The 13,224-nt window shown below is 39.2% G+C and overlaps 1 protein-coding gene across 2 annotated transcripts in view; it reads right to left on the bottom strand.

The window, feature by feature from the left end:
• Window positions 1-13,224, bottom strand: part of ndrg3a (ndrg family member 3a) — a 58,333-nt gene that overhangs the window by 21,038 nt on the left and 24,071 nt on the right. For both annotated transcript variants that reach the window (XM_041783415.1, XM_041783414.1), the window contains exons 2-3: window positions 12,851-12,934; window positions 9,063-9,095 (exon numbers count right to left, since the gene is read on the bottom strand). In XM_041783415.1, the coding sequence (XP_041639349.1) occupies window positions 9,063-9,095; window positions 12,851-12,907 (90 nt within the window). In that variant the 5' untranslated portion in view covers window positions 12,908-12,934. The remainder of the gene's footprint in view (window positions 1-9,062; window positions 9,096-12,850; window positions 12,935-13,224) is intronic.

Raw genomic sequence — 13,224 nt, forward strand, 5'->3', positions numbered from 1 at the left:
AATTGAAACATTCTGCATGTATTGCACAATTCTGTCATATTGCAAAAGAATAAAGATCAAGTTTGTTTTTTCAATACAAGAACTTTCCCTCCAAATCTTACTTTTTACCTTATATGTTTTCTTTTAATTTCTTAAAAAGAACCCTGCATGATCAGACAAGTTCATCTTGTTGGATCGATAGTTGTATCTCTAGTATGTAAATTGAACTGAAAAATTCACTAGATATCTTCATTTCGAGTAAATTTCAGCTTATAAACTCACCAGGAGGCCGCCATGTTTTGGTCCGCGCTGTGACGTCACAGTTCCATAGCGCTCCTCACCGTTTTTATGCAGTAACCCTGTTTTAGACTGGCAGCCAGTGTTAGAGCTGCTTCTCAGATATACAGCACGTCTCATGCACAGAGAATTTTAAAATTTGAGATCTCTTCTATTTTCTATTTGCACCATGAGCGGTTATCTGTCCATTAAACAGGTAAATAATAAACACAGAGCCATGTTTACTTTGTTGTAGCAAATATTTACGACCACATCTGCGGAATATGTTTGAAATCCGTTTCTTGATGAACCAGATTAAGGCCACGAGCTAAAATGCGCCCGTTTAATAAAGCTGTTCCCCAAACTTCTACTCTTTAAAAATATGCCATTTCCACACGGTTCAGGTAAAGGTAAACACAGTGTGAAAGCACTTTCGGTTTGCGCTGTTAAAGGTAAAAGTCCATTTTAGCATTTCTTTAGAGAAACTCCCTTCATATGTACATACTGCTTTTATTTTGAAAAGCTCCTCTCATGCTTCCACTATACACTGAATCCAGTCACTTGTAGGGAGGTTTACTGAGTTAAAACTTAGGAGGAATGACAGAGCTTTGGCAGCAGGTAGAAACCAACACACAGCAAACTCGTGTCTGGTATGAAAGCTGTTATGGCAGCAACAGCTGCAAGCAGAAATCTGTCTGAAAAACAGTTACTGCATAACGGTGGAGGAGCACTACGGAACTGTGACGTCACAGTACGAGCACGGACCAAAACATTGCGGCATCCTGGTGAGTTTAAACTTAAATTACTCAAAATGCAGATATCTGGGGAGCAGGTGGCCTAGTGGTTAAAGGCGCTCCCCATGTACACGGGCGGCCAGGATTCGAATCCGGCCTGAGGTCCTTTACCGCATGTCTCTCCCCCACTCTTGACCCTGTTTCCGACTGTATCCACTGTCGTCCCCTATCTAATGAAGGCACAAAAATGCCCAAAAATAAATCTTTAAAGAAAAAAAAAAAAGGGCAGATATCTAGTGAGTTTTTTAGTTCAGTATGCATTTGAGAGATACAAATATCTATCCAACAAGATGAACTTGTCTGATCATACAGGGTTCTTTTTAAAAGTGAACCATCTCAAAATTTTATCACAGAATTAATACATTTTATCACATAATTCAAACTTTTTATTTCATAGTCATGACTTACAACCTCAAATATTAATTTTCTAATTCTAGAATTATAACTTACTTTCTAATAATTTCAACTTTATCTCATCATTTTCACCTAAGATAATTTCTTAAATAATTGCCTTACTTTCATAGCTAGCCCTGTTAAAAATCTCTCATTTGACTCAGTAGCTAGACATACCTGATACCACCATAAAATTGATTGAATATCATCTGTCCAAAGTCATTAAATAAGCAAAAGCCTATAAAGCATTTCCTATTAAATTGTCAACCTAGTGACATGGTCTGTTTCAGCATTTTCTTAACGATAATTTAGGATCACCTTTAAAATCCATTGTTTCTGTGATACAGAGGACTTTTCTTTAGGACAACAAAAAGGAAAACAAAGTGCTCTTGCACACATCACAGAAGCCCCTGAGCCATACAATAAAAAGGCTTATGGCGCCCTCTGCTGTGCTACATGAGATGGTGAGGTTTTTAGTCAAAAACATGTCTGACGGCTGTTTGTCTGAAGGAGAAGAAGTGACAAGTTCTTCAGGTCATTATGATTCAATGTTTCAAGGTCAGGGAAGAATATTAAAAACGGGCAAAACTATTAAACTATACAAGTAAAGATACAGTGCAGACGATACTGTGAAAATGTACAGTAGGGAAACATTTGAAAAATGTAAAAAACATCTCATGCAGTCATCCACCAGGAATAGCATCTTTTCTTTCTGCTCTCCACAGTGAGTACCACCAGCCCTGAGATGTTCTATTTTTAAAGTGTACAGTCAGGTCTTTCCATGCCCATGAAGTAACTCAGTGTTCTTAAGTATGCACAGCAGGTCCCATGGGTGGAGGAGGCTGACTCACACCTCCCTTTCTTCTCTTGCTTCACAGAGGTGTAAGGAGGACATCATAAGGGAAACATGAGTCTACAGCACCGCATCATCTTGGCTTTCCAATCCCTCTTAGCATCCAGTTTCCATCCTGGTCTGCTGCTGCAGGTGCATAAACATGACGGCTGCAGTACCTCTGCACCGCCTGTGGAAGGAGCTTTGGTAGCAGGAATACGGGGGAGAGAGCAGCTGGATTTGTCCTCCAGCTGCAGGAATGTCACATTGGCTGTTCAGAGTGATGGTGCAGCGGTGAGGACCCCTCCCCCACTCACAGGCGGTATTCATGGGAAGTCTGCTGCTAATGCCTTGTACTACATGTGGGCTCCATTTATAGAGTATTATACACAGAGGTTGTCTGGGACAGTGGAATTATATATCTTGTTTTAAATGAGCAGGATGCTTTTCCTTTGCAAACATATGGATAGAAAGTGAAAAAAAATCTGAAAAAACACACGAATTAACACTTCGTCCCACCAGCATGCTGTCACAGTTTTGCTTAGATACAAAAGTTGCTTGCTAAGACTCTGGTAAGCTAGATAATTTTCATTAAATTTCTCTCTTTCTACTAATACCTTGTGTAACAGAAAAACAGAAACTCAGAGTTTTCATTAATGGAGTTGTCCAGATGTGATTAAGGTCCATAGTAAGTGGGAGGGGGGTTAACGCAACTAATTGCATGCATTGACCCTTTCAGCACAGGTGAAGCCACTGCAGCCCCTCCCTGCAGCCACCATGAAGTGAAATAAGTACACCACTAGTCCTTAACGCCTCATTTCAGTTAAGAAAACTCACAGACAGCTCAGTGTACAAGTCAAAAGTCATCTGCACCTTGTGATAGCCAACATTTCACTTTTCACTGTTCTCTTATTTCTTTTTCAATCCATAACAAGTTCCTTTTTCTGTGGTTGTGTCCCAAATCACATACTTCAGTTAGCCTACTATATTTCAGTACACTAAAATTTAGTACAGAGCCCTTAATCTTCTGTAATTGCACATACAAGCTCATCACTCCACTAGCAGCCATTATACACACTGATTCACACTGTAACCATGCCCCTCCTCCCGCATAACTCTAACAAACTCATGCCGAAGCAAGTCAGCAAAAGAGCAAGAAGCTTTCCCGTCATGAAACACTTTCAGTGTGGTTCTTTGCTCTGTATTGCAAACAACACCAAGTGTCTCCACTTCAACAAGAGTCTGAGTCAAGTGGGGAGCAGGGAAGTAAACTGTGTAGTAGTTGTTTTACTTTCGGGGGCTTTGTTTAAAATGTTCACAGCTAGCAGCCACCACCCTGAGTGTGTGGTGCATTAAACAACCACCTATACCTGATGGCAAATTTTTATATTTAACCAATATTTAAGGCTGATATAAGATTTACACTGTTAATATGTGCAGCCGATATATCGCCTGTAAATATCAGGAGAAATGTTCATATCTGCAAATACTGATGACATGCCGATATCAGCATGCATCAGCCTGTGTGGGTATAGCATGTTCAGTAACGGTATGTGAATTTGAATTCCCCAGTGAGAGATTAAAAAAGTATATCTTCTTCCTCTTTTTGACTCTTAAGAACATTCAGCACAAAACTGGACCAGCGTTTACATAAAACTACACCACATCTGAAGCAACTGAAGAGAATTCAGAATTGTAGTACATTTCTTTTGACTGTTGCAACTGACTGTGATTTTTCTGCTTTAATGAGTTCAAAACAGTTATCACTTTATTTTTGAAGGGCATTGCTTTTGAGGAACACCTTTAAATATAGTTCAAAAAGTCAGACTGTGAGGTCAAAATGGCAGCCATCAAATGAGGTCAAATATGCTTAAGACTGGCTCAGTACCACTGAGACAGGGAAAATTACTCTATTAAAAGAACAACCACAAGATGTTCCTAAATCCCTAGGTGATGAGTGTGGAGAAAAAGGCCGGTGAAAAAATGAGCTAAGTGAGTGTGGGGTTTTGTGCATGTTAGTGTATGAATGCAACTGGATGCAGGCATAAGCTGATGCTGAGTGTGGAGCATGGAGCATGCTTGCCCCAGCTAACATGCTTTACTCTCCTCCCCTGCCTGCAGCAGCTATATTTAGATCGGGTGGGATGCTGGGAGCAGGCGTGACTGCAGAAAGTGAGAGAGGGATGAAAGGTTTAACCCTTTAATGCCACAATGCTCATGAAACACAGGAGAGTGTGTGCCTGTAGAGAAAACCCCCTTGTGTGAAGAGAATCCTTGCAAGAAAATATTAATTGCACAGCACAAAGGCAGAGGGTAGCTCTCCCACTTCTCAGGGAAGATGCCATCAAAGACAGAAATCTGGAACAGTGCCTGCTTAGGGACAAGATCACCTTTTTCATTAATGATAACTATTCTTACATTATCATATAAAAGAACCAGACTGTGGCTGAGATCTTAATTGTGAAAAGGTGGGCACATACATATTTTCCAGTAGAAAACTACATGTACCACAAAAAAAAGACATCTACAATTATACCAAAGCAAATTTTCATCTCAATAAAAAAGCATGATGCCTGATACCACAAAAGGCACAGTCAAAAAGTCAAGAAGAAATTTCTGAAAAAAAAAAAGCCTTTAAATTGTATTTTTTGTCTACTGCGAGGACTGGAAGATTTTGAGAACAGAGGCTGCAAAGACATGTGATGCAGGCTTGCGGTTAGGTTTTTTATTTCAGACCTGGCAAATGTGGTCCTGCAGACACTCTCACATGCATTTTTTAGATATTACTCAAAACCAAATACTTACTAAAGTAAATAGGTCACCAGTGTGATTGTGTGTAGGATCTTCACATTGTAAAGTACCCATCCAAGGAAGAAAAAGAGAACCTAAGCCAACTGGCTTACAGTACTGCGAAAAAGTGTTTGCTTACTTCCTGATTTCTTATTTTTGCATGTTTATCACACCTTAATGGTTCAGATCATCAAACAAGTTTTAATATTACACACATATGACCCAATATGATGTCTGGAAAGGGTAACAAAGCAATTTTTAAGGCTTTGGGACTACAGCAGACCACTGTGAGAGCCATTGTCCACAAATGGAGAAAATTTGAACTGTGGTGAACCTTCCCTGGAGTTGCTGGCCTACCAAAATTACTCAAAGTGCACTGGTGCACCAGGTTAGTTTGGATGGCTTTCTTCCCTTGATAAATGAAATCATCATTTGAAAACTACATTTTGGAATTACACCAGTTATATTTGTCTAATATCAAAACCTTTTTTAAGGATCTGAAACATTTAAGTGTGACAAATGTGCAAAAAAAAAAAAAAAAAAGAGGAAGGGGCAAATACTTTTTCACAGCACTGTCAAAAGCCGCTTAGTTATCAGTTTGGATATGGACGGATCATCTTCTCCACACAATCCTACCTCTGAGCAATACACATGTATCCTTGCAAAACAGATGGATACACCTGTTTCTGTGTTTCCCATTGGCGAATCCATCTTGCAAAGCTCCCATCTGAACCGTCTGGGCCCGGTTAGAAAGTGACAGGACCAATCAGCGAGGGGCAATACTTTTAGGCACAGCAGAGTCAAGACGTAAGCAATTATGCAGTTATGGCAGAAGAGGTTAGTGTGGATGCTGCTGAAGTGCCAGTTGTATCAGAACTCGCTGACATTTCTTCGTTAAAAGAAAAACAAAGAATAGCATTGAGTTGTTTTCTTTTCTAAAACGACAAAAGTCATGTACTGACATGTCTACAGTCACCATGGTTCACGGCGTTATGCAGTTCTCTATGGATTTTACTCCTCGGTAGAGGTGCATCTCAGTAGCAGCTACGTCGCATGTTTTGTTGCTCTGACTGGCCCTGAAAGCTGTGACAGACAGAATGTTCATCTAATCACCCTCTTGAGTTTTTTTCAAAGGCTCTGCCCTTTCCCAAACGCTGTCTATGAGTGGTTTAGCAGATGGATGTGTGAAACAAATCCATCTGGCGTGCCAGATTAATACACATGGCAAACAAGGCAAAAGTGTTCCTCCTTCAATGTCAGTCTGTAAGTGCAAACAGACAGCCATACATAACCCTGTTACAGCATCAAGAATATGTAAGGCACCATGGCGGTATGGTGGAGTGAAGCCATCACAGAAGTAGAAACCAGGGTCCGACATTAATGGTTGCCCAAATGCCCAGGGCAACTTCAAAAAGCCAACGGGTAAGCATGACTTTGAGCTTTTCTATTCATTAATTTCATTATTTTCCTCTCTCATTTCTGTTACTACGGAGCCCCCGAGCAGCCAGATGCAGTGTGTTGCGGCCTCCATAAGCTAAGCGTGTCTGCTGACGTGCAGACAGCTGAACAAACTTTAACTAAAAACCTTTATGAAGGTAAACACTGTCATCAGTAAAGATTCACGGTAGGTCACATCAATAAATCTGTTACCCACATAAAGAAGACAGGCTGTAACTTAAAACATAAAAATTGAGTCACAAGGTTTTAGCCTGATGTCAGTGATAAATAAAATAAATAAATGCTCATTATCAGTGACATATTGGTTCTTCTGACACTATGCAGACATTTGTATCCCATTTAACCTCATAATTATCCACCAATCCACTGTTTTATTTCATTTCAACTACAGATTTACTGATCTATTATCTACCTTACATTCCCAGTTTGAATTGTGAATCTCACATAAGTATTTTTTTAGACAATGTGGCTCTTTGCTTGAATAAGGTTGAGTACCACTGGTCTAACTGTTACAGTTACAGGGTGGAACTGTGAAATAGCACTTTAAAGGTGCACTACGTAGTTTTTGGGAAGACATTTTTAATCTAACCAGAAAAATCTTAATTGGTTGATTTTAACATGTCGGCAAAATTTCTTCAGTTTCCTGGTGAATAAACCAAATAAAAACTGAAGAAAAGCACCATTTTATTATTGGTTCATATGTAGCAGACCCCGCCACCTCTCTAGTGTCAGTGTTTTGCTGAGCTCATTTTCCTCTGAGAATAGTTGGTTTCATCAGTTATGAAAAAAATATTTCTGAGTTTGTATTATTACCTTATTAGTATTGTAAATATTATGAAATTCCTCAGTTTGAATTTCTTCGGAAAACAACCTGGTGCAGCTTTCACATTGCACTGATTTGTACAAAGTTAGTTTTCAGTGGGCTAACACATAGCTAATAAATACAGTTTTCTTAAGAAACACGTGTTGTTTATTGCTTTCCACAGTTGACAGGCAATGGATTTTAGTTCTAAGTATGTTGTGAACAAAATGTATGCACTTGACAGCCAGAAAAAGTACCTCCTAGACAGGGCAAATAGGAATTTAGATGGGGCAAGAAGATTTGGGAAGCACAAGCCCTGAAGGGTAAGTAGGCAAAAACCTTAACGTCGGACCCTGACAAACTGACGTGTTATGGGGAAAAATCAATGGTAATGTGTAACTTCACAGCCAGCAGGTCGGAACAGCGTTGTGTGACGTGCGCCTGAGCAATAGTTCACTTGAAGCTCCAAATGTTTGCTCACATGCTGTGCCTCTTATGCTTCTGCAATGCCGTAATGCAATGTGAGTTCACACTCTTAACATGCACATGAAAGCCAAGCTATGCTTACAGCTTTAATCATCTAGACTACTGTCCTTTTCCCAGTATACATGCACAGTAAGAGAATCCTTTAACTGAGCACACCCGGTTTATCCCCGTTTAGCTCTTTACTATGGACCTTCTTCCTGCTGACTGTGCTAACAAGTTAGAAAGCAGCTGACTGGCTGAATGCATAACAGCTAAAACATGGACAGACTCTACAGCTCCATACATTTCATACTCAATCTATGATTTATTAGTGGTACAAATATTAATTGTAAGATCTGAAGATAGGTGTGACTCCTGCTAAGCTCAGCATTTATGCTTTTTAACTTTTGGTCAAAACCTGAAGCGAAGGCAGTGGAGAATGTGCAGAATGCCTTGTCAAGTTTGGGTCTGACTGAGGTTTACATGCAGGAGTCAATCAACTTGAACTACATTACCTACTGTAGGTGTGTTAGTCCATTTAGAGAAAAAATATATTTTGTATGATTTCAGTCTTACTTGAAATAAAATTACTGCATGTAAACGTACTGGTGGGGCACCTAGAACACACCATTAAAGATTAAAGTAAAACAGTGTAATGACCACAGAAACTCATTGCAGCGCTGATGTGGTACCAATCTGTCAGCAATTAATATCTGTAATCAAGCTGCTGGTTCACCTTACTCAAGTAATAAAACAGGCAAGACCTCATATTATTCCAACAACTACAGTACATAACTCCTCTTTGCCAGCTTTCCTCCGAGCATTTTTTGTATAATTCTATAGACCATAAGATTATACAAATCTCATGCATTCTACTAGTAATATGAATTTAAAAATTAGAATAAACACTGTTACAGGGTTCATCAGAGACATTGCAAACAGACCTTACTCCTTCCTTCTCCCAACACACTGCAAAGAACCAACTAAAGGACAGAAAGCTGGCAAAAGACTCTGTATGCCAAACACATTAAAAGGCTGTCACCTCAGAAATTAAAGGCAAGTGTTGCAGTGGGCCTTATTGATTTATCCATAATAAATCCTACATTCATTAAAATGTGGTTTGTAGTAAATTGGATGTTGCCTGTGATGTAGGGCAAACAAACTAATGGGATCTGTTGTAGTGATGTGAGAGTGGGACCATGTCCCAATATTCCTGCCCCCCCCCAGTGTAACCATGGTATCACAGTGCTTAGTGTAGCAGAGTATTACTGACCTGGCAGTCGAAATCTTGAAAGTTGCGTGCATTCTGCAAAAAAAAAAAACAAGGTAAAAGATTACAGTTAAAGTATAGAAACAGTTGTGTCTTTGGTTTGAGCACATTTTGACAGTTGATTGCTGAAAAGTTTGCACAGCAGACATAGCATAAGTTATCAGTATCCCAAAATGTGTTTTTAATAGATTGTTTGGTGTGTTTTTATTAAAACCAATTATGATTTAGGCACAGATAGTCAAGCAGTAAGGTCACACCCTGTGTACGTAGGCAGCCTGGGTTTGAGTCAGTCCTGTGTCTCACTTCTTGCATGTCTTTTCCCTTCTCTCTCATCCCTCTTTCGGACTCTGTGATTACAAAACATAATGATTTTATGGGAAGAAAATCTGTGATGTTACAAAGAGGACAGGTCTAGACCATTGATGATGCGTTTGATATACATAGAGCTCACAGTGCTGGGAAAAAAGTATTCAGCCCCTGTGATGTTTTTTCCTTTTATTGAATTTATAAATCAACCATGGTCTACATAATTTGGCTTTTTGACTTTTTTTTTTTTACATTAAAACCTATTTAATGCCAAAGCAAAAACTGATTCCTAAAAATGTATGTCAATTAAATAAATATATGTAATATTAAATAAGTGACTGCATTTATATTCACCCCTTCAAGTCAGTATTTAGTAGATGTGCCTTTGGCTGCAATCACAGCGCTGAGTCTGTGTGGATAGGTCTTAATCAGGCTTGCACATTTGGACACTGAAATTTTACTCCATTCTTCTTTACAAAATTGCTCAAGCTTTGTCAGGTTGCACAGGGGTTGGGCATGGCCAGCCCATTTCAAATCCAGCCACAAATTCTGTAGTGGATTGAGGTCTCCATCTTGTTGTCTTTGAACCATTTCTGTGTAGCTTTTGCTGTATGCTTTAGGTCATCGTCTTGACGGGAAATAAATATTCTTTCAAGCCCAGGTTCTCTTGTACACTGAATAAGATTATCCAGGGTTAGCTGCCGAGAAGCATCCCCACAGCATGATGCTGCCACTACCATGCTTCACAGAGGGGATGGTGTGTTTGTGGTGATGTGCAGTGTTTGGTGTCCGCCAAACATAGCGTCTTGTCTGATGGCCAAAAAGCATCTTTTTGGTCTTATAATATCTTGGAATGTTTTTGTATTCATCCCCTGACTTAGATTTTTCAATAACCTTTTCTCTGAGTTGCATGAAGTGTTTTTTTTTTCTTTATGGTGTAATGGAAGCCAGGAAAACTGATTAACCAGTGACTGGACATTCCAGACAGTTTTCTTTATTCTACAATCACTTGAGACACATTCATTGCACTAATGTGATCACCAATTTACTTAATGTGAAACTAATTGTAACACTAAATCTGTGTCAAATCTGTTTTCCCTTCAACATTAAAGAGATTTTTTTGTATATCTATATTTTGTTTTAGAAAGCCAATTTATTCTGACCATGACTGGTTTTTAAAATCAACTGTATTAGTAAGAAGGTTGCAGTTCTTATGTCTTTCTGAAATCTGGATGTTGCATGTTTTAAAAACTTTTAAATGCTGCATGTTTTAAAAACTTGTATTTGTAACCTCAATATAAAATGCCGTTATTCAAATAGCAGAAATTGTGTTCATTTTCATCACAGGAGCTTAGTTAACAACTTATTCTCACTTTTTTCTCTTTCTAGCTAAACTAATCTAGTAGTTGTCAGGTTCCTGTAGTTGTAGATGCTAAAGTCTTTGTGGGGTTTAAGTTATTTGGCAAAAAGTTGTAAATATATAGCCCATGTGTACAGGGCTCCAATGGGTCAACTATGGGCATTTTGAATGTGAATGAATGGCATGTGTATATAAAAATATGTTATTTCTATCTATTACTGCAGCTAAGGAAGCCTTCTGTCATGTATTTATTGGGTGGGCTCATACTGTGATGAATATGACTTAACAATAGATTCTGTAGCCCTAATTTAGACTTGAAACTACAGACAACAAAGAATGAGACGTTAAAGTCGTTTTCACTATTATAACATAATTTTAGCAGAGAATTGTCCCAGTTTGTGCTTTGCATATTCTCAGGCAGTAGGTAGCTTCAGGACAAACAGGCAGTGATATGAGGGTGGGCAGCAACAACAGAAAAGATTCAGCTGGGATTCAGTTGTAGGCCAGACCAGTGGGGTGCATATGGGTGCAGAGACAGATGGTGCCCAATGCCTATAATGCTCTCCAATTCTTCTATTTAAGAAGCTATGCAGCATAAATAACAGGGAAAACAGGTTTATGTCCAAAGCCCATTCACCATTCCTTTGGTGTAATAAAGCTCTCATGCAGCAGAAACACTGTGGAGACATGATGGATGTACACGAAGGGCCTACATTTGTTTTTAAGTGCACTGAAACATGTTGGCAACAGTTCAGTGAAGTCATATAGAGGATTGTTGCTTACCCATTTTCAGGTATATTTCCAAATTGTTAATTTACAGTTTAAATTATTCAGCTTTGCCTTTAGATGTATTCCACTGGCAAAAGATGTTAAACTTTTTGTACATGTTTAATTTGCTGTTATGCAAAACACTGCACCAGGGAAGGAGTTTTTATTACCTATTTCCTGTTTTTTCTGCTCATGCATACATACGCTCGTGTATACATTGACTTTCATGCACATAGTATATGTGTATTTAAGTCAATTGTAATGCATTGTTCACCTTTGTTGATAAGGTTTTCTTTTGTCCACAAACACTTCTGTGCCAGGGTGCAACTTTCGTTAATGTATTATCTCAACGGACATCATTCAAAGAATAATCACCTCCAAATATGATTAGAGACAAAATGAGGATACTCTGTCATCACTGTTATCATGTCATTATCTCCATGTGCTTCAAGACTCCTGCTTTTTATAATGTGCTGCCCACTAGGTGGCATAAGAGGTCAGTTGCAGCATCCTTCATTCAGATGGTTTTAAGAATTATATTCCTTACCCTGTCAGTCTACACTAGGCATCTTTATTACCCAGCATGCAGCCAACAAGACGAGATATGCTCCTTTACTTTCCCCAAACCCCCCACTGAAGTGACGCAATCCCTTCAGACTCCCCTCGACCTGATACATCAACTCACTCTTCCTCTGAGGCACTGTACCCTCCTGACTGTCTGTGACAGTCACCTTTGAGGGGGAACAAACACTCTCCACGCTCATTATAATCAGCTAATCAGCTGTAGAGATGGCAAAGTGCAGAGGAAGACGAGGACAAAGAGGAGGCCAGAAGATGCAGAGGAGCCTTGATCTGCCCGTTTTTTTTTTTCAACTCCACACTTTGTTCTGTTTTTGTCGTTTCTCACCTCTCAGATTCTTTCAAGCTCGTAAAAATAAAGAGATGAGTTTCTTCCGGCGTCTCCTTTGATCTCTTCTCGTTCCTGCTTGGCTGTTTTCTCTGACTCTCTGGATTTCTTACGCTATAAAGTCTGCATTTCTTCTTCTCTCTTGCCTCATTCCGTCTACAACCTTTTTTTTCTCTTGACTTGCTCTCGCCCCTCTTTTCTTTTTCCTCTCAACAGTCAAGCAGATATGAATAATTCACTTTGATGAACGGGACTGCAGAGTCTGCATGCCTCGTGTATTAGCGTATGTATTTGCCTGCTGAGACCGTATGGGGTGCTCTTTCATTCACTTTGAGTGTGCACAACATGTCTGTTTGGTTTACATGATTGATTCTTCATGTTGTGTTAAGTGCACAGTTGTGTGCCTGTTGCCTTGGCAGCTTGTCATGCAATGTCCCTCTCTCAACTCACCTTATTGGTCAGCAAAGGCTTGATCTCAGTCAGCTGTACATCCTGCAGCTCATCCATCTTTCTGTCTCTTCACTGAAAACCACTCTAAGAAGAAAAAGAGAGAACATTAGGTTCTCAGATAAAAACATCAGCAGTTACAAAAGCAAAGGAGTACATCGCCAGAGCACAGCATAAACACCACTGTAGGCAAAAATAATAATGAGAAGAGAAAGACATTAAAATGAATAATGTTGCTCTTTCTCTGAGCTATTAAAAGTGAATGAATAAAATCCATATAACCAGGATGTCTGAAGAAGATTAACATCTCAATCATGCTTGATGGGGGTTCTGTTTGCTGCTCCTTTACCTTTTTTATGATCAATCAATATGTATGG

Source organism: Cheilinus undulatus, linkage group 3, assembly GCF_018320785.1.
Source record: "Cheilinus undulatus linkage group 3, ASM1832078v1, whole genome shotgun sequence".
NCBI classification, from domain to species: Eukaryota; Metazoa; Chordata; class Actinopteri; order Labriformes; family Labridae; genus Cheilinus; species Cheilinus undulatus.